This window comes from Haliaeetus albicilla, chromosome 10 (genome assembly GCF_947461875.1).
Source record: "Haliaeetus albicilla chromosome 10, bHalAlb1.1, whole genome shotgun sequence".
Taxonomy (NCBI): Eukaryota; Metazoa; Chordata; class Aves; order Accipitriformes; family Accipitridae; genus Haliaeetus; species Haliaeetus albicilla.
In genome coordinates this window covers 6,974,281-6,996,300 of record NC_091492.1, presented here as the reverse complement: position 1 = coordinate 6,996,300, position 22,020 = coordinate 6,974,281, and the positions used below count along the sequence as shown (strand labels likewise).

The following is a 22,020-nucleotide window of genomic DNA, read 5'->3' as shown; positions in this document are numbered from 1 at the left end:
GGATGGTACTATTTTCATGCTTTAATTTTATTTGCTTGGTGTTTACATTTGTATTTCTTTCTGCCAGGATTTAAAGAAAGACTGTATTTTCATGCCATATTGGCAGAATACAGTGGGAGGGAAAATTGAGCCACTTCAATAAATCTTTACTAAGCAAAGCATGTTTTCTGTGCTATTTAGAGATATTTAAAGCCAGTAAGGAAACAAATTCTCTGAAGGATGCTTCCAATGAACCTTTCTGATATTGTACATGCAAACAAACTCTAGATGAGCAAGTTTGGATGGAGTGCATATTCAGTAGCACTATAATTGTAGTAGCACTATAATATTGCTCTGTGCTACTACCTTGTTTGCATTTACAGGCGGATCTGTCTCCTCACTATCACTGTCTGCCTCCCTCCCTCCCTGCCTCCCTCTCTCTCCGTCACAAACACACACACAACCTGGAACAGCCATACAGTTATTTAGATTGCTGGCTTTATAATATATAATTGATTCATTAAATGAGCATCTTTTTCTAGCCATCCGGGTGCAGTATATTGTGATTAATATTACATCCGTACACACTGTCAGTATCAAAGAAACGGCTGAAAAAAAAGATCAGTGGATTTATTTTTTTTTTCTTATGACCAGTGGATTTTGAAAGTGCTTTATAAGCTGTTGTTGCACAGAGTGTTTCTTTGATAGCACTTTGAATCTGCGTGTTAACATTCAGCTAGAATTTTTACAATAATAATAATAGTAATTGCTCATTGCCCACTGAAAGACAGTACATCTGAGTTCTCATATTTAGCCTCCGAAGGGAAGGGAAGAGGGTCTTTCGCTTGGAGCAGTTTCATGGGGACTCTTCATAAAGTCCTGCTGCTTTGGATAGAAATATTCATGTTACACCATCTGTTGTTAACTGTCTCTTTTAAAACTCAAATATATGTATAGGGGAAACATTCAGAATTTGTGTCAGGTACTGTTCTGTCAAGAAAATAATTTATTGTCTTGCGCACTGGTTAAGTTAGGGGTATTCTAGTTTTAAGTAACAAGAATCTGCTTAGAAACCATGTATGTTGGATAATGTCAGTAATTATAGGAACAGGTTTGAGGATGACAATTTCCTGTTTTTCTAGGTGCCTTTTTCCAAGATTATGTTTTTGCATTTTAACCAATACTTTGAAGAAATGTTTTGGGTTTTGTTTTACAGAAAGGTCATTCAGTACTGGCTATGTTTTATTTAGTTTATGATTTATGTAGATTTTTTCCAAATATATTTTTGTAGCAGCAAACAGTACATTTTTAAGGGAAAAGAAGCTAGACTTTTGGAGAAATCATTAAACTGGATTATGTTTGTAGATCAAAATAGTTTCTACCTGAAATATTTTCCAGCACAAAATTAGCTGCTGGAAAAATAACACATAATTTGTAGTCTATTGCTTTTAGAAGAGTAAAATCTCTTTTTAAGAGAAGTTCAGGCTAGAAATGGCCCAGGAGTGAACTATATTTAATTCTTGGAATATGAGGTGGCAGGGGAGAGAGAGAGAGAAAGACTTATCCAAGCGTTTTGAAATTGAAGCAGCTAATGGGGTATTATTAGAAGTAAAAATGCTTTGTGGATGTCTAGAATTTATGTTCAGATCTGTATCTAAAAAGCACTCCTATAACCTTTGGAATCATTGAGTAACCTCTTAGTTGCTTACTGCTATCTTCTCACTTGCTGGCATTCACAGGCTATTGAAAAGAAACCACAGAGTTACAAGAAAATGAGCACTGTATGTTCAGGGAAAACGCTTGAGCTTTACCACTTGGGAAGGAAATTAAGTGGTTAGTGATTTGCATAATGTGGGCAGCACCTTCTACAACATCCTTTATCAGAACCAAAATGACTAATGTCAGACCACAGAGTCCTTTTGAAACCGTGGGGCTGTTTCATGTTCTCTCTGAACCTCTACATACTGCACTGTACTACTGTGTCCTGTTATAAGTTTTCATTTTGCACAATGTAGACCTTTTTAATATTTATCAGCATGCTGCCTCTAACTTGATACATTTGTACTGCACAGAAATTGATTTTCAAGAAATGTGTTTTGGATTTTTCGCATGCTTATGGGGTTTGAGAAATGCATATTTGCATAGAAATAATCTTTAGTGAGCTAAATTTTAGAGTATGTCAAATTTATAAATATCAATAGTGTAAAGACATATTTTTAGAAATAGATTTCTGGCACAGTTTCTTGCAATTCCATTTTTCACATTTGTGTCACCAACATGGCTTTGGCTTGGTATTTTCTAATGCATTTGTTTTCAGCATTCATGTTTTAGAGATTAAATTTTTCCGTTGTCTCGTTCAGACATTACAGTTTGAAAATGAAACGAAGCAAGAGAAGTGCTTTTGTTTAAAAGACATCCATTTGGTTTAAGACATGTGGCCAGTAAAACTTAGCTTCTTTTTCTTCCAATTCCAAGGACAAGCAGATTAGTCCCCTTTTCTGTTGCTTTGTCCCTTCACTGAAAAAGGAAGTTCTCTATTTTTAAACCTCCCATACATCTTCAAGGCGCGTTACGTTTCCTGTGTCTGTTGTTTCATTTCAGCGTAACTGCTATGTCTCTGCTCTTAACTTATGCCATTTTAAAAACACAGATGCTTAGTGCACAATCACAAGTAATAAATTGAATTTGTTTGTTTATAGAGACTCCAGTGTTCTATCTAAACAATAGCAATATATGCTTTAAACACATGTAGTAATACATATATAGAACAGCAATATATGCTCTAAACTGTTCAGGCAGGGATTACATTGCCACAAAATGCTGAAACGATGTTGCAGATTTATTCTCCAGCTACAGAGATTCCCAATCTAGAAATGGACTGCGTGTTGACAAAGGAAAACAGGCAGAGGAAGGAAAATGCTGGGCATCTCCTCAGTTTTGGAGGGTCCTCTGCATAAAGGCAACAATATTGTGCTTATCTGATTGGTGTCAGGGGACACATAAGTTATGCTTCCTATTGCCTGAAGTAAGGAATTAGGCTCAAGAAATAATAAACAAGCCTGGTTTCTGTGGAGTTGAATGGAGAGATATACTTATCCCAGAGATAAATTTCAGCTAAGGCCTCAAAATCACTAACAGTCTTTAGACTTGTTGATGTAACAGCTTGACTTGGTTTTGAGTAGATGTGTTCCAGGGAAAAGCCTGACTTCAAGATCTGGCTGCTAGTTATTGCAGAGTTCTTAAATTTTGCTGTAAATATCCTTATACCACCTTCAGGTTTTTGTCTCTGCAATGTAAACGTATTTAATTGTGGTACCTTGACAGAATTTCTGCAGCTGCTTCCTCTTCCAAATACTGTGCCTAATCTTTGTGTATACGTAACATGGGCGCAATGACTTGAGGCCAGTTTTCAAAGCCCCCTGGAAAAGAGCCACTGGTGTAGAATTCATGAGCATCCTGCTAATCAAATGCCTCTGTGTACTTGCAAAATTTTATTCTGCATCGACTAGTGTAAGTTTCCATGTGCGCTTTAAGACGCTGCTCCTCTTCTCATGTCCTAATAAGTGAGCTAACATCAGGGAAGATGCTTGGCTTGGCCCAGGGCACTCTCACCATAAAAAAGAAGATACCGCAGAGGAGCATTTCTCAGTGGGAGAGTCATTTAGCTTCGGACTTGTTCTTCTTCACTGGTCAAATGTGTTGGCCCTTAAGGAATGGTATATGTGGTCTTTGGGTTTGTAGGAGAAGTGGGTTACTGCAGAGAAAATATATACACCTTTTATTTATATATATATATATTTTTATATATATATAAAAATATACAATATAATAGCCTCTTCCTTTGTTTACTTTACATTAGAAGTTTTAAGGCATTTCAACCCTTTAAGAATTAGTTAGGTTTGTTAATATGTGGAAGAGGGAGGAAGAAGGAGGTCAGGGCATAAGGATTGTGTGTGGCCATGTTTAGGAATGAATGCTCAGTGTCACACATGGGACAGGCAAATTTCTCTATGCTGCCTCGCTCTTTAAAAAGCCAGTAAAATCCACTATGAAATATGGCCACTTCCCTGATTAAAAATAAAATGAAATGAAATGAAATAACCAAGGTGGTTTTATTTTTCATTAGACTATGTGAAAAGTGAAAAGAATTTAGGAAATCCATTGCAAAATGGTCAAGGCAAAGGAACTATTCTTTGAAATTCTCTTTGACCAGTTGAAATAGCTTAAACACTATTGACCATTCTTCCACCAGCTCAGTGATGCATGGCTTTTTGAATCATCCATTTTCTTTGAAGACTACCTGGGGTTAGCATATCATTACTTGATAACAGAGTTTCAATTCTAACCCACTGGCAGCGCTGAGCTTTAAGCTGGATACACTTACTTGCAGGCTCATCCAACCCTACATAATTGTCTGTACATTTATTTTATTGTCAACTCAGAGACAAGCTGAAGAAACTAACTGTTTGCTTTAGAACACATTAACTTCTTTATCACATTAATACTGACTCATATCTTATTTCCCAGTTGCAGTAACAAAACCATTCAAATATTTCCCTCACAGGACAATATCTTTAATAGCTTCTGTGTGTTTCCTATTTTGGCTGTTTCTGTATAAACAGACTAATCTAATAGCATGCTGAACCATCTCTACTTGGCAGAAATTCAGCAACTCACTCATTTCTATGGCAAGCTGGGATGCCAAGGGGAAAAAAAAAAGCCTCACTTTTATTGCAGTAAGATCTTTCTTAAAGTTGTCTTTTATAAGTGTAATATGACTATCATTTGGGTTACTGCAGCACCTTGACTGAAAAAAACCCCACATTTATTGCAGTACAGGATAAACCAAATAGGAGGGCATTATTCCCTTCACAATATCCACAGGAATTCATTTACCTAATGTATTCAGTCGCTCTCATGTGCACTGCTTTAAATGGTGGTAAAGCACACACTTAAAAATGTCGTTGAGAGCCAATTAGGAAGGCTGGCTGATAAGGCTGGAGAAACAATCTGGAAGTCACTGGAAAATGCTTTCATGTGGAGTCATCTTGCTTGGGGTATTTAGCCATCCTTGGCAAATTAAATTTTGTTGTCCTTTCACAGCGATCAAAAGCTGTTCTGTGAAGCCACTCAAGAAGTGTCCCCCATCCCTTTTGTAGCTCTCATCCCAGTATACCCCCATGGCTTATGTGGATAAATTGGTGAAGTCCGTGGTTCTGCTTGTGGCTGCTGCCCTGAGCCTCAGGATATGCAGTTTGATGTACATTTATTTTGGGGCAATGCTATCTTAAGCAGTCTCAGGCTCCTGCTTCCCTGAGCCGCCCTCTTCATAAAAGTCAGCACTTTTTGATGGTTTATATTTCAGCCAGATTAGTTTCCTGATCCAGTTCATTGCATGCTCATATAAATTCTTGCACCAGCAAAAACAAAGCAGAACGAAGTAGCCAAAGACAATGACTGTTGAAACCAGTTTAAGAAGCTTTGGTTGTAGCCAAGTGTCCACCCGATTCAGTATCTTTGTAGTCAAAGCAGGGCTATACCATCATACAATGCCTGCCTGCAGTGGGTTGGTGTTTGTGATAAATATTTGAGCTATTGATGAATGTAGCTATAAAAATGCAAATTATGATGGTTTTCTTATTGTTTTACAACCGTATCAGCTGCAAAGCCTCTTAGAGTGAAGTGGGTTTATTTAATTTTGGGCATTTATCAATACTTACAGATTTATTTATGTAATTGACATTTTTATATCCCTGTCCTTGTAACATTTGGGTGTAAGAAGCTTATTGAAACCATCTAGATCTGAAATCAATGCATCTCTAATACAAAGAGGCTCCTTACCTGAATTGGCCTAACTGTACAAAAATAACCCACTATTGGACTGTACTCAAATGCACACTAGTAATGCCTTACTTTAAAACAGAGAAAGATTGAAGTCTCCTAGGCTTTCAATTTCCTTGCTTGTTTTTTAAACTGTATTTTTAACATTATTTTTGCTCTAGTAGGCCAAGTTCATCCCCAATATAACTGTATGGAAATCAGTGGGGAGACTTGTAATTTTAAGAATAAGACACAGTAAAGTGCTTTGCTGGATCAGGGCCTAAAAGGATTAGTACTGTGGAATGCTTATGGTGGACATAGAGGTAACTATATGAATAAAAGGAGTTTTAATTGCACTGGAGCAGTTTAGGAATTTTATTCTACCTCTCAATAAAAGAAATAAAAAATAGAACAGACTCTCACTGCCAAGCAGAGAATCCTGTATGGCATTTCCCACTGTTTTGCAAATATTGAAAATGTAGAAAATGTTTAAAAGTCTAAGATATAAACTCCCTAGCTTTTATTTTGAGGCTTGTGCACATTTTAAAGCAGATATTTGGTACACAAATTATAAGACCAATAGGGAGTATTGATTTTTAAGTATAACTATAGTGGCTTTGTGCCTATTCTATGTTTTTCATTAAGGCAACAATCTGAGACTTTTCCCAGAGAACTGAAGCTAGCCGATGATTTCTTATTGTATTCTGTGAAGTAAAATGATGAACAGACAAAGGTGATTTCTGTGCTCAGTCTGTTCCTGATTCCCCAGGAAAACTTGGCATCAGGTGAAAGATCTGGTAGAATACAAGCTGTTCTCTTCCAAGTGCACCAAAGGTAGATTTGGGACTATGTCTTTTTCCACTAGAATGGATTTGAACATGGGTCTCCAAAGTAATGGAAGTCCTTACTCTCCAGTATTTAGTACAGATACCTTATACCTGGAATGAAGGGAGGGGAAAACCAAAGACACCTAAATTCATCACAGAGGCTCAGGACATCTTAGAGAGGCCCAGGTCCAGGAAGGACTTCACTGGTCCTGGCGTGGAAAACAGCGGTCGGAAGCAGGATTGCATGTAATGGCACACTCCTTCCATCAGTCTGTGCAATCATTGAGTTTTTAGGACTCAGCATTTGAAATGAAGAATACTTGTTTGGGGTTTGGTTTTCTTTCCCATCTAATTGCAAAGTATTTCAGTTATGTGCTTGAACTGAAGTAGTGACTCTACAGATCTTGCAACCTACTCCGTGATGTGAACTTGTCAGGTTATGTCATACTCGTATGGGTTAGTCAGTACTTGATTGGGGAATATAAGTGACATAATGGCTTGCTGATTCAATAAGACTTGCTCTGGTTTTGGACTGTGCTAAAAGCAAGTGTCCACAGGCACGTGGCATGGAGGAACAGTGCCCTCTGAGACGAGGTATAAAAATCAGGAGGGAGATGGTGGGCTGGAGCTGTTCCTGATTCTGTGATGCATCCTTTGTGTGAAAAGGTTTTAGCTCAGGTGCTTTAGTTAAATTCAAGCTAGCTGACTGAGTTTTGCTATCTAAAATTCCCCCTGTGGTTTCAAACAGATAGACTAAACTCTAAGCAACTATTGTACCGGTCTGTGGTTAATGCTGAGATTCACCGGCGCAGGAAAACATTCTCCGTTTCCAAAGTAAGGAGTTATTTGTTAATCCTCTCCTTTTGGATCCATTCAGTAATTCATGAGAAGAAAGATGTGCCTGTGCTCATTTCTGGGAAAAACATTCATGAAAATAGATGCTCAGTGCTCGTACTAGAAATGGAGATTATGTTGTAGGTGCAGGGGCGCTTGCTGTGGGCGTGTGCTGCAAAGAGCTTGGAATTGACACACGCAGAGGTTTTCTGATGTGTCAGCAATGGTAAGATGTTGCATTTTGCCTACAATAACAACTTTGAAGGTGATCATCTAGCATTCAGTTGAATTTTTACTCTTCTTTCTAACATCATTTTGCTTGATGATAAAAATCAGAGCTTATATTCGTACAGAAATTTGGCCCCTTCTTCAAGTTGTTTCTGAGCCTTGCACATGGCTGTTTGCTATGCAGTCCTGAGGTCAGGCAGTACTTCCCCCTTTTATTTTCTTTTATTCTTCTTTTTTGCCTGGGAGTTGAGGTCTGAACATTGCTGATTTTTTGAGCCTCAGATAAGATCAATTTTCCAATTGTGTAATACAGTACTTGGCTTTTCTGAATGGCACTGTTAATTGTCATTGACTATAATAGAATATGAATAACACAGCCACTTGACACCAACTTAATGGTTCTGACTTTTCAATGGTGCCAAGAGTGTAAGGCTAGAGGGGAAAAAGGGTCAGAGGAGAGATAAGAGCTCTTCCGATTCCATTGAAAAAGATTAAAGCTTCTGTGTCTTTCAAGTGGTACTGGTGAGGGTCACCATTTCTATGAAGTCACCTTAAAACTGGAAGTGATGAGAAATTTCTATCGCAAAAGGTCTGTTAGAACAACTCCCACTTCCCCCCCTGCACCCCCCTTCGTCCACAAGGTTTTTTTCAGATTAATAGGCAAACAGAAAGCGGCATGTCTGGGATGGCTCAAGGAGAAATGTGGACAGTCGTATTGTGGATGACACAAGCTGCTCTGAGAGCAACATCGCTAACCCTGTTAGCCCTACGGAAGAATCGCTCTTGTTTATTGCTGTTTTGTCCAGCTGGGAGCTCTGGGAAATTTTGTGATTCACTTTAGTACCTCTTTTAAGAAAAGCTTACTGTCCTTAAACACACACCTATCTCTGCCTCTTGGGAATCCGATAATACACAAGATTACCTACCTAATCTGATCACAGCAGTTCTCACCGTTCTCAGCTTTGAGGGACAGAGGCCAGGAGGAGGAAGATGTTTTACTTCTCTTCCTCTCTTGAACATTAGTGGAGGGAACAGTCATTGTCAATGCATTAAATACCTGCCATTACTTGTATGGGATGCTAGATTATAACTTTTATATCGTACCTATTTTTAAATCCAATTTCCCAGGGATTTCTAAACATCTGGTAACTAAATGAGAGGAGTACATTGCTGTGCAGGAATCTGGGAGAGGTAACTGGTGTGCAGATGGAGATGTACTTTGAGCTGTGTGCAGGGTGTTTTGGATGTGGGGCAGGCAGGTCGATCTTTGTGCTGACTGGCCATAGCACTGACTCCACAGGTGCTGTAGAGTCAGTCTGTGCACGCATGCAAAGTTTGCCTCAGCCAGAACGTGTTAGACTTCTGTTGCACGTGTTCAGATGAATTGCACACCACAAACCCAAAGTCCTAGGCAGAAATAGGAGTCGTTTATTTGTCTTGTTTGTAGTTCTGATGTTGAAGGTATGCCATTAGTGTGCAGGGACTGACTCAGCAGAGTAATAAAATATTGGCAGTGTTATGGCTTCAGATGTTTCTGAAGGAGGAATTGCAAAATCAAACTAGATAAGAAGCAGAAAGAAACTCTATGAGATTGTTCATATAGATACCTCACATGACAAAAGTGAATCTAGAATTCAGATACTAAGTAAGAAAGTATTAGGAGGAGCGAAGGGTCTGGTTATCTTGATATGTCCAAAAGGACTTGTATCAAAAATCTTCAATTTTCTTGAATCCGATGTTGGACAAACTCTGCTAATGTACACAAGGAAAAAATAACACAGGGTTACCTTCAGAGTGGTATTTATCAGCAGATATTTCCTTGTTGTAAGGATTTAGGGGGCGGGGGGTCTTTTTGTTGTTTTATCATTAAGACTGTTGTTTGGGAACAAAGCTTCCAGAAATGGTTGTCAGGGAAAGTTTCTTTATTCTGTCTGATCTAAGTTTTCCCAGTAGATTTCTGTTTAAAAAGAATAAACAAAGGAAAAAAAGCAAAACAGCAGAAGTGAGAATTAGATATAAATATGACACTGAACTATATCTTTTAATACAAAAGAACTCTTTTTTAATTAGAAGCTTGGAAGGACATACCCTTTAATTGCTGCACTTGTAGTTTCTGGGCCATCAATATCCTTGCTTCTTTCATTAATAAACTGGCAAGTCAAGTAGGAAAGCTGCAGGAGTATAATTTTTTCCCTTAAGCTCTACTTAATCAACAGCAGACTTGATCAAACAGAAAAAAGAAAATGTAAATCAGTTGCATTAATTCTGCTGGCAGTAAATAGTAGGAAGAAAACTAAACATGAAAGAATGCTCATTTTGCAGCTGATATCTGGGGTAGGATTGAATGGGAGAAATAGGTAGTTAAACAGCTCTTTAGATTGTGAGTGACTAGGGGAATACTGGGGTTTATGTATGGATTAGCACAGTGATAGACCCTGAGTAGCAAAAGACGATGACTAATTACCTGACAGAGCAGCACTCCATTCGACTTGGTCATTGAAATTAATTTCTGTTTTCAGGACTGGCAGAAAGCAGCTGCAGAATTTCAGTTCAATACTCAAATTAACTAGGAGTCTAAATTATTTCTTTGCACATACGGTATTAGAGGAGTGGGTTACTAAATTGATCTTGATTTTACACACTGAGGCAAGAATTATTCCACCTTTTTCATCAGAAGTCCGTGTCCCCTGAAATCAGGGAATAAAACCTGTGCTATAATAAACTACTTGGCACTGATTTGAACTCTGTCAGATAGTTAACATCTTAACATTTCCTGGGATCCCAGATGAAAGAATTATAAAACAAAGTCTTCCAGGATGAAAGAAAATTTCACTACCTACTCCACTGAGTAAAATACACTGAATTTACTTCGTAGTTTTATTAGGATTATGCCGAGGAATTAGTTTGTCTTATGATGTATATGTGCTTTGACAAGCTGGTGTATTTGAACACTTCACTGACTTTGACAAAAGAGGTGGGAAGATGTCATTTGGTTATTACTGATGAACTCGTAATAGTTTGAGTGAGGCATGGTGATAGAAGAAACTAAAACCAACTGCAAAAAAACCCGCAGAATCAACTTGGTAAGAAAAACCTGTATACACTAAAATGAAGTCATATATCCCATGATTCTAAAATGCAGGAATTCTGCCAGATTTCTGTGTTGGTGCCAGATTTCTGCATTGCTCATTACATCCATGAGCAGCAATTTCTCCTTTTGCCAGTAGCAAAACTCCCCGAGCCTGTTGTCTGTTTAAAGGTTCCTCATCTTTTAATTTATTTATTCAGCAAAAGTAAATTCTAAATTAAGTAAATAAATACGAGAAGGAGGAACAGGCAAGAGTATGAAAAATGGAATAAAAATTTAATATTCATGGGTACATTTTAGCTTAATGGAAAATTAGGCAGGAGGGGCATGTGTAAGCCTTTTTTCAGCACTTGTGCCCCATAGTATTCTTGCTGAATAAATTATGTTACTTCCTGCTCTTTCCTGCATGCTGTCTCTCAATAGACACTTCTAGGCAGAAGGATTACCACATAAAACCGGCAGCTTTTATCTTACTGTATCTTAGTCCTGTGTGGAATCACTGTTGTAACTGGTCACCTTAGTAACTAAAATGCGTTTTATTTCCTTTGGTGATGCTAAGCCAACATAGCTATGGAAGAATGCATTGGATTTTATTCTAGTTCCATAATGAATTTGTAGAGCTAGCAGTTATTTAGAAAAGCAGAAACAAAACCAAAGAACATTCTTTTAGTCAGACACTGAGCAAACTTGATCTGGAGGTCAGTGAGAGACAATACGTTGAGAAGTCTGCTCTGGCATTTGAGAGAGTCACATTGCACATTGGTAATGATTATGAGGTTATATGAAATTATTTATTTGTATTGTCAAAAATCAGGTACCTATGAAAACAATTTTGTTCAACCGAAAGTGAAAACTTATTTTACTCTCCAGTACAGATATTAGTAAGAGTCGAATGTCATAATCATATTAAATTGTTTTCTTTCCTCCCTTTTAATTTATTTCATTCTTTTACTCTTAAGCCACATTGTCCAGGTATTATATTATGACTTTGCATATGCTTTGTGTTCTATTTTTGCATTCGTTAAAACCCCTGATACTTTCTTGCATACCAAAAAACCCAAAAGAATCACTAGACAATGACACGTGGTCTTAGAAGTACAGTTTTCCTGTTCATCTTGTTGATCATATAGAGTTCTGTCTCTGTGTTGGTATACCAAGAATCTTGAATTCAATTGCATTTAGGCAATTGATTTTTGTCGGCTTTGCATAGAGATGTAGGTGTCATTTATGCTTTTATGTTCTGGAAAATTAATATTCCTCATCTTAATGCCAAGAGTCTACCATGATTACTCTTAAGCAACCATTAATATGAATTCCCTTGCATTGCCATTACAGAGAATGATGTTAATGATGTGCTTTTTGTCTTTGATGTGGATAACAGGTAGTCCTGAGAGTGTGCTAGACTGAGAACTACAGTGTTTTGGATGTGCATTGGTGGTCTAAGTTATTTTTTCTTATTTCAGCCGATAGTAGAGGGTATAATGATAGAGCAGATACTGGTCTGTGATTGTCAGACCTGCAGGTCGCTTGTCTATAACTGTCAAAATAGGGCTAACTCTGAGAATGTCTTCATAAGAGCAAACACAACTGCATTGGACAACTCTCAGATGGGAACCGTTTTGGTCAGTTTGGTTTGGGAATGATTTCTACCCAAAGCAGGATCCGAAAGGCTAGATTTCTCTTTGTCGTTCACCTAAACCATCCATTCTTCTAGTGTTTATAACTTCCTATTAGAAGACTGATACATCATTCCTTACATAAAACTCCTGTGTTGCAGAGGATAACCTAAGATGTATAGATTCAGGATATAAATTTGCTTACAGGAATTTTGAAAAATAGTGTTTATAGAAAATGGGAGAATTGTAAGGAAGTGTGTGAGAAAATAAAAAAGATAATGAAATATTTATTTGTTGGCTTCTAAGAAAAAAATGATTAGAAGATGCCCTGTACTTCTAGACGCTTGTCCAGCATGGAGTCTCTTCACTTTACTCTGTGCTGATTCAGCACCTCAAGAATGCTGTGGAAATTTTTTTGCTCATGAAATACTTTCTTCTCAGCGTGAGGCCATTGCCATAGTCAGTAACCTCCGGCAGGCTTGCTAGGCTAGTAAAACTAAAATGCTGCTGCTCATTGTGGCAGCTGACACAACAAGTAGCACTGGTGAGCAATTATAGTCTCATGACCATATACTGTAAGTTGTTTAATTGTCTTTTGCTTGGAGTTAAACAAACGGAAAACTTCAGATGGCAGGGCACTGCCATTTTTCAAGTGAAATTGCAGAAACAGGAAATCTATAAAGAGGGCATATATTTCACACATTTTCTCCACTTGCTGCCGAGACCATTATTAATGCCACAATTTAAAAATAAAAGATACAGAACATTAGAGTTTTGAAGGAAGTCTCGTTTCCACGGGTTAGATTAATTCTTCTCATTGATAAAGTCTTGAATACTGTAGAAAAGTACAGAGAAATTTTCAGTCTCGAAAACCGAACCTGCTTTGCTCTTTGCCTCAGCAGTAGTGTTTGGGGAAGAGAAGCTCGGATGGCTGGCATGTCTTTAACTTAAAAAACATCTTAAACCTGCTAAATAAGAATACTTACTTTAGGCCAGATCCTGTCGTGGCCACTCGAGCAAGTGTTGTGGTAGAGTTTGCTTGTGGATAGGTTGTTTAAGCTCCCCCTAAGCCCCAAGTAATTAGCATATCATGTCATGGTGAGGTATTTATTAGAATGGAAGTGTTCTTGGGAGGCTGGGTTTCAGAGGTTTAAATCAGAGCTGAGCGTAGAGGTTTAGGGCCTTATTCACAGTAAATTTTATGTTGGTGAAAGGTTATGGAATGGGTTTCCATACCATGTCTACTTGCTCTCACAAATCTCAGAAGAGATATGGACTCTGAACTTTGTTGTGGGTTTTGCTTTCTCTCTCTCTCTTTTTATTTTTTTTTTTTTTATTTGGGGGGTGGGGGGGGTATGTGTGTGTGTGCATACCAAGGAAAATAAGGGAAAAGTACCTTACATAGCAGTTTTAGTTCTGCAGTGCTCCTTTATGCCCAATGTCCATTATCAGTGTAACACCATGTAACAGCTGGGACTCGAGGGTGAACAGCTATTTAGTATGTCTCGGTGAGAAGCTTCTTTCTCAGTACCTGCCTCTGATGACATTTGAGTTATTAACACCACTGGGCATTTAACAAACTTATTGTTCACAAATTAGTGATATCATTGGCAGGTGATCCTGGTTTTAGATAGGAACTTCTTCACTGCCCTCCGGAGCAATCTCTTAGGCTATAAACCCCTTCCTTCTGACTGCACCGAAGTGTTACTGCCACAGACCTGTCCGGGCTGTCTTTCTCTCCTGTAAAGAGGAAAGAGAGAAGAGAGAATGAAAGGCTACTTTAGCCAAACAGCGAACCTGCTCCTACCAAAATGTTTGAAACAGACAAAGAAACAGTATCTGTCATTGATACGATGTGAAGTGATTATGTACCATGCCATTCGTATCATGATTTGGTGTGTTATTTCATTGGGTATATGCAGGGTAAGGATTTCCTGCAGAAAAAAAAAATGCGGATACAGAGTAATATCGTGTTTTTGTGCTGTGAGTTATCTAGAGATTTTGGAGGATTGGGTAGTATTGCTGCATGGGCAAGGAAGGGAATGCATGTACACAAGAACACAAATACTTCCCACTTGGCTTTTCTATTTAGTACATATGTAGATTTCTGCTTATACAGAAAAGAGACTAGAATCAAATGAAAGAGGTTGTGCAGAGTAATGTGAGTGTAAGCCTAAAATAACTGGCACGGTTACTGCCAGCTCCTGTGATGATGGTTTCATCACAAAAGACCCAAGATATGGATGCATGTCTGTAACTTTATGCAGTTGAATAGCCTTTTGAAGCACATAAAATTCAGCCTACTCTTGCCACCTATTGAAACAGTAAACTGTAAGAGCCCCCCCCCAATCCCTAAGCCCTCACACCCAATTCTACAGAGTTCCAGTCTCTTTGTTAATGCAAAAAAGTACTTTCATCAGTTTTGTTGGCAATGCCTTATGATAAAAAAAAGCATTTTAAGAAAACAAAGTAATCTCTGAACTAAGAGATTTCTCTATATAATGTATTTGCATAAATACTTTTCTGAACAGTGGACAAAAGTCACCATTTTGTGGCAGGTAAAAAAAAAAGTTCTGTAATTAATGAAGTTTTATTGGTATTAAAGTGATTGTTTTAAGTGCGTTTACAAGGGCCAAATCTTGTATGCAAATACATAGTACCAGTAGTAACAGGGGATAAACCAAGCAGAATATGACACAAAAAAGTCCTGATAGTAATCTGTTTCCCCTTATATTTTAATATAGTCCATTCCTTTTTCAAGTCTGTTGTTGTTAGAATTGTGTTTATGGTAAGCTTGACTGCTTTTTGCAAAGTTAAAGAGAATATGTTGATTTCTATGAAGCAAATATAATGAAGTTGGCTTGATAAACCCCCATTGGTATCTTCAGGGAACAAGTAGATTAAACAAGTAATTATACCATAAGGTTTTTAGAAGTTAGTAGATTTAAATACATTGTATGAATCTCATCTTAATGTAGCCTTTTGTCTATAGTGCTTCCTGCCAAAAAAACCTCCTGACAGGAAATAAACATTAAAATAATCTTTAATCCCTTGTCTGGTCTATTACCATTAACAATTGATGCACTTTAATTTTGTGGGATTTTAACTACAAAATGGAATGGCTAAGTAGTGATAATTGGGTTTGGAATTATACGGTCATTTATATCAACAGAAATGCAAGTGGCTGGGAGGGTGATTAATTATTTAACGTTTCCTGGCTGTGGTTCCTATTATAGAATTTTCTGATATATTCTGCTGTGAACAATTATCACCAAATGAGGATAAACAAATCTGTGATGTGAAGTCTTATTTATAAATTAAACTATATTTAGAAAATGTCTATTTCATTTGCATTTTTACTTTCTTCTTGATAGGACTGTCATAATCAGCTTGTTTTCAAGCTTTTCTGCCCTTTTGCTAATTTTTCAGGTTCACACCCCAGATTTCGTGCACGAAAAACAGAGCTTCAGATGTCCTTAAAATAATTCCTATTCCAAATAAACATACAGTTTATGCAGTCATGGTAATGTGTTTACACGTTCTGTTCCCCTTTCATTCCCTGACAATAGAATTAGTGCATGGCAATGTATTAGACTTTAATCCAAGTGCTGGCATCAGATTAGATAATTTAATACCCCCAACTCATGAAGATATGGGAGAAGAATACTGGTGCTTGAACTCTCTCATCTTTGGTAGATTTGTCTATGAGAGTTAGCATTTCACGTTCTCTCTCTTCTCTCTCTTATATGGAGACTGACTGTCACTTTGGTGATTCATGCTCGTGTGTCCTTGTCAATACACATACAAGCAGAATTTACAATTAATTTTTCTTTTATTTTCTTACAATGTGTTTAGTAAAGAAAATTATGTGGATGCTGCTTATCTGACAACATAACACAAAGTCATTCTAATTAGTACTTTCCAAACCGTTTTTCCTGACAGTTACCCTGAAAATTTTCCCATCCTTCATTTCCATTAAAAAAACAAAAGACTACAACCCTTAGTTTGAAAATGATTACTAAAAGTGCCTGAGTTTCTTCTTTAAACAGAACTCCTAACAATCATCCCTGGTAGTCCTACCCAGAAAACAAAATCCAGTTTACATGCTTATATATCAACAAAGAAGGAACAACAAGATGATGATAATTATCGTTAGCGCAGTGCCTAGATTGTTAGTCACAGATGAGGACCCAGCGATATTAATAAATATCCAAAATAAGCCAAAAAGATTGTTCCAAGTTCGTATTGCTTAAAATTTAAGTGTTAATCAAAAGTCAGGGATACAGATAGATAAAAAGAACAAGCATATAATGAGATAATATTAATCAATATGGTAGGCCCTGGTTTAGGCATGATTTTTTTTTGATGCCAAAGAAAAGATTAGATACCAAAGAAAAGGAGAATTTTAATGTGGATTATGAAAAAAGATAATGAGATAATGTTGCAAATGCTTGTGGGCAGATCTGTAAGCAGAATAAAAGAAAGCATGAAAATGCTTGTTTGAAAATTTAGGAAGTCATCACTGAAAATGACTATCTTGAAGTTGATCTAGGGTGAGCATTGACATGTTGATAGTGAGTCAGGATAAACTGGATTAAACTGAGGATTTCTATATAGACAGACTAGGCTATTAGTGGAAGAAAGGATGAGTTTGTTGTCAAAAAGCAAGTTTTCTACCAAAGATGCTCACCATAATGAGTACAGGAGCAGTGAGAAAAGGGGTGAGATATTTGTGGGTTGGACCTTCATGTGGGTGTGTAGGATAAAACTCTTACAGTTAAAAGAAGGAATTGGCAACGAAGCAGACAGAAACAGATTGAGAATAGAAATCTGATCATGGATGAGAAGTAAATTCTGGTGAGCTGGCAGTTATGGCAAGTCCAGAGGACTGATGGGTAACACTGAAGGAGGTTACAGAAGGGGAGTTGACCAACCATGTCCTTAGAGAGACAGATCATGGCAAGTGCAAGTCAAAAAACTGAATTACAAGGTGAAAGAAACAGGCAAGAATATCTTCAAAACCAAGATGCAGGAATCTTATCTTTGTTCGTTGCGCAGCGTCTGTGCACACTGTGTAAATGCTCCCATCTAGTAGTGCTTAGTGGCCTTGAAAGTGGGAGAACGCAGTTTGGAAAAGGCTGTCCCAGCTGGGTCAGCTAGTAGTTCAGGGTTGGAAACCATATTCTCAATAATGCTGAATGGCAAGGGAGCTGATGTAGGACAGAAGGGGCCACCGATTGCCTTGAGGATGAATCATTAACTATCAAAATTCTTAATCAGTTCGGTGCTCGCTACCCCAGCTGCAGTGCTACAGTGCCAAAGCAGAACTTAGTCGTGCACGTTAGCTTGTCTTCTGTCTTTAATTAGAGCAAGATTTGTGCATTAGCCCAGTAAGTCTTCAGTAGCCTGACGTGTGAGTGACATACTGGAGAGGAAACACAGCAAGGTAGTGTAATAGAAGTGTAGGTGTGTCGGCTCTCTGCATGAAGCCAGTGTAGTTTGATCAAGATGCGTAGTAGCCCTGGGCAGGAGCCCGGTGTAGATGAAGCAATATGCACAGTTCAGCTGAAAGATGAAGTATAGGGCTTAGTGAGGTTGTTGAAGCTGGTTACTCGATGTGCAGTATAGAGAACTATGAGAGAGCCACAGTATTAACACTTTCTTTGTTCATGCCAGAAACAGATGTGCTCATCAACCTTTATAAATTGAATCTAACTCAATAGCAAAGTGTTAAGCATTCACAAACATTGCATTTTATTTGATTTTAAAACACTGGTTAGGTTTCACAGTCAGCTTTCTCATATTTTACGTTACACTGTGGGCCTTGAGCTACATTTTAAGTTTTTCTCATAGAATAAAGAAGGAAGTTCTATCAGAAGACTGTGTTAAATCATATGCTTCATTTTTCTTTAGACACAAAGCACAAGAATAGTGCAATAGTACAACGGCACTGCAGGTTTTGTGTCATTGTCAAAATCTTGGTCCGAGCCGGTAGAGACAGTTTGAGACTTTATTCGTCCGCACACATCCAGTATTTATCAGGTGATGGTCCATTAGTTAATGTGTCGAACTCAGCAATATTTGAGGAAGTGGCAGTGTGTATAGCACATTAACATGTTTTTTAGTTCACACTGATCTAAATGACCTGAAATCTAATTGTGTGGATTGCTTGTATCTTTTAGCACTTACTGCCATTTATAGCAACTGCTATACTTGCTGGAGATATAGCCACGTATACGTAAATACAGTACATGTGAAACTTTTATTTCAGAAGATTACAGTATGTTAACACTGCATGTAACTAATTAGTACATATAGCCAGAAAAGTGTATTTTACATTTTCAAATGAAATTTCTTTCAGCAGATGCTAATACATATTAGGACATCTGTTTATATTTTCCTTCAGTCTTTTTTTTAACTGCATCTTATTTAAAATACTGTTGTCAGCTGAAATAGTATAGCCTTAAACAATACTACTTGTATATGTAGTTGTGAACTCATGTGTCTGCTTTTGAGATGTCTTTCTGCATAAGCAGATTTTTGTTTTGTTTTGTGTAAGTGGAAGATGTATAAAAAGTTGTTTTCCTTCATTTAAATTGGAGCAGGGATGAAAAAGGCAGAAAGAAGTCAGTAGGATAAAATGTAATGCTATCCCCACTAGGTAAAGTTGTCCAATTACGCCTGGTGTCAGAACTTTTTAACATTTGAATGGCTGGGAGGGGATACTAATTTCAACCTTAATGATCGCTGCTTTAGGAGTCAACATCACAACACTTCACTTACAATTTTAGCACATCTGTCAGCCTGTGCTAAAAAGGAGCCCTGGGCTAGTGGGTGACTGAAGATCCTTTTATCCCTAGAGAGGATTATGTATTCCCTTCAAGAGTGGGAAAATAAAAAGGTTATAAATACTCACCTACTTCATTGCTGCTCACATTTGCCCTGTTGACAAACAGTGACTTTCGCATCCCGCTTTTACATTCATAAACACAAAAATAAATAAAAACTATACAACTTCTCATTGTATAACAGTTAGGGAAGCAGACCATTTATAATGTCACATTTTCTATAATACTGTATAGTCCCTAAGCTGGACTTTTTTTCATTTCAATAGAGCACATTGATTTCCTGTATGACTTTATCTGCCTAATACAAAGTGGGATTGAACAGTTATTTGTCTGGATTTAGCCATTCCTTATCAAACATTCATGATTTAGCTATTGCTACAACATCTTCTTGTAAGGTCTTTCTTATTTTTATCTTTTCAGGAAGGGTGTGAATGTGATAACAGGGCTGTAATAAATCTATCTCTTGAAAACGAAACATATTTGGGGAAACTGCGTGCTATCGGTTGACAGGGGAGGGGAGGTTTAAGGGGCAGGACAGTCATGCGAGTGGATTGTTTCTAGGACGCTGTGGGCATCTATTAATAAGAATGATTGACTCTTCTGGTGGAGGTTTTCAGTGTATTGAGAGTGCAGTTTCCTAGCTGCATGGTAGGCTGGTGTTCTTGAGATGAAAGACCCAATAGAAAAGAAAGGTTTGCCTAACAGCCATCACGAGGCTGTAGGTTGAAGAGAAATAGCACAAGTCACAGAAAGGTCAGCATGTTTGTGTCTTCTCTGTTTGTAAAAGTAAAAAAGTAAGATCGCAGTCTTTTTATTTCTGTTTCAATTTCTTTATTCTTTATCTAGAGGGGAAAAGAGAAAGTATGTGAATACTGTGTAATAATACTGACTGTGATTTAATTAAATGGGAGTAGAAAGTACATGTGACTAGAACTTTTCCTGTGTTACAGCTTATTTTAAAATTTTGTTTGAAAGAAAAAAGCATATTAAAGCTATCCACTGTCTATCCCAAGTGTTTTAATATTCCTAACCAGAGCATATTAACGGAACATTTTCCAAACAACCTCATCATACTAAAGTAATTTATTTTTCATTACATAATGCTTTTCATTCAGTGATTTCAAAATGCTGTACTAAGTGTGCTTTTTGAAGTGCCAAACTAAGTGTCATATAACCCTGGGGAGATGTCTGGTGGTTTTATTGTACCTATTTTGCAGACAGGTAAATTCAAACAAAGAGAGATTAACAGACACCCTGTGAATGAGTAAAGGAGGGAAGACCAGAACCCAAATTCCCGCCTGCTGAGTGCCAGCCCTAAGCACATGCCCCTTTGTTCAAAAACCACAGTGTGCTCATGCTGTGTGTAGGGAAAGAAGAGAAAAAAACTTTGCAGAAACTATAAAAGTTAATAATTACATTGTAAAAGCTACTTAACTGATAATGAACATTTAATGCAGAACCATAAATTTGCATGACACTTACAAAGAAAATGTTCTTTTGTTTTTGTCTTTACTTCCCGAATCTGTTTATAGTTAAATTCTTAACCTGCTTAACTGAGGCTGTATTCTGTCCTATCTCCTTTTTTATGTCTCTTCACTAGTGCTTTCAATGACCTCTCTGCAAGTTTCTTTATATAGAAACCTGCTATGCTGTCTTGAATGCACAAGGTCAATAATGATTACCCTCTAACTTTGAAGGGCATCCCCCTTCTCCGCTTGCAAAGTATATCAAGCACAAAGTCCCTGCATCCTGTAATTGTAATTTCTCTCATGAAATGCAGTATTAAGAAAGGTATTTTTAGTTCCCAAACAGTAGAGCTTTAGTCCACAAACATGTTAGGCCTGGTAAAGTCAAGATGCTATAATTTTATTTTTTCCGTTGTAGAAAAGTAGACTTGATAGTTTATATTTAATTTAAAACAAATCCACATTAATGGATACGGTTTTGTAATATATTTCAAAAGAAAAGAAGTAAACAGCCTGTTCATTTTGAATACGTGGATGGAAAGCTAAATTTCTGTCATTAAATATCCACATGATGCAATAAGAGACCTTATTTATTTTTTATGTCTAAAGAACTGTATCATGAACTGTGCACACTGTAAATGCTTCAAAGACTTCAGCATGATCTGTACGGAAATACTGTTACTACTGTGGGCTGTGGAGGATACGTGTAATGAAAATGTGCCTATCTTTTGGAACCAATGGTCCTCTAATAATTATCAATAAACAAAGTCAGTTAAAAGAAAGTACAGAAAAGCTAGCAATAACAAAAAGATGCTTAAATTGAATTGATACTATAGCAGGCATTGACTGTGTCATCGCACAGCTTAATAGCTGGAGTCCTGGTTCAATACGATGAACTTGGGAAGGTTTTCTTAATGAAAGAACTGATGCTTTCTGTTCAGTAGCAGCAATAGCTTAACTTTTTTAATTACCTGCTTTAAAAGTTTACATGCCGCTAATTGTAGTACTATATACAAGGAGGTACTATATTGGCTAATATCAGAAAATGGGTCCTCAGAAATAAATGTGAAATAACAATAGTAATTTTTAAAAGAAATTCATGCAGTTATTTTATTTAACATTAATAAATGCATACACTGCGATTCATTTTACCTACAAGTAATTTGGAGTTCTATTCAAGTATATTCTCAGAAAGCTGCTGATTTGGTTTTCAGTGTCTTTTCCATCAGCTATGCATTTTCAGGATCTGTTGGGAAATATGATTCCCTCCCTCTCCCCCCACCCCGTTACTATAATAACAGAAAGCTTAGAAAA

The 22,020-nt window shown here is 37.3% G+C and overlaps 1 protein-coding gene across 4 annotated transcripts in view; it reads left to right on the top strand.

Annotated features, from left to right (window-relative positions):
- Positions 1-22,020, top strand: part of WWOX (WW domain containing oxidoreductase) — a 536,552-nt gene that overhangs the window by 237,469 nt on the left and 277,063 nt on the right. The window contains exon 9 of one of the 4 annotated variants that reach the window (XM_069793396.1): positions 15,822-15,913. The exons of the other annotated variants lie outside the window; for them this stretch is intronic. Within the exon in view, the coding sequence (XP_069649497.1) occupies positions 15,822-15,872 (51 nt within the window). The 3' untranslated portion in view covers positions 15,873-15,913. Of the gene's footprint in view, positions 1-15,821; positions 15,914-22,020 lie in introns of those variants that run through there. 4 annotated transcript variants of the gene reach the window in all.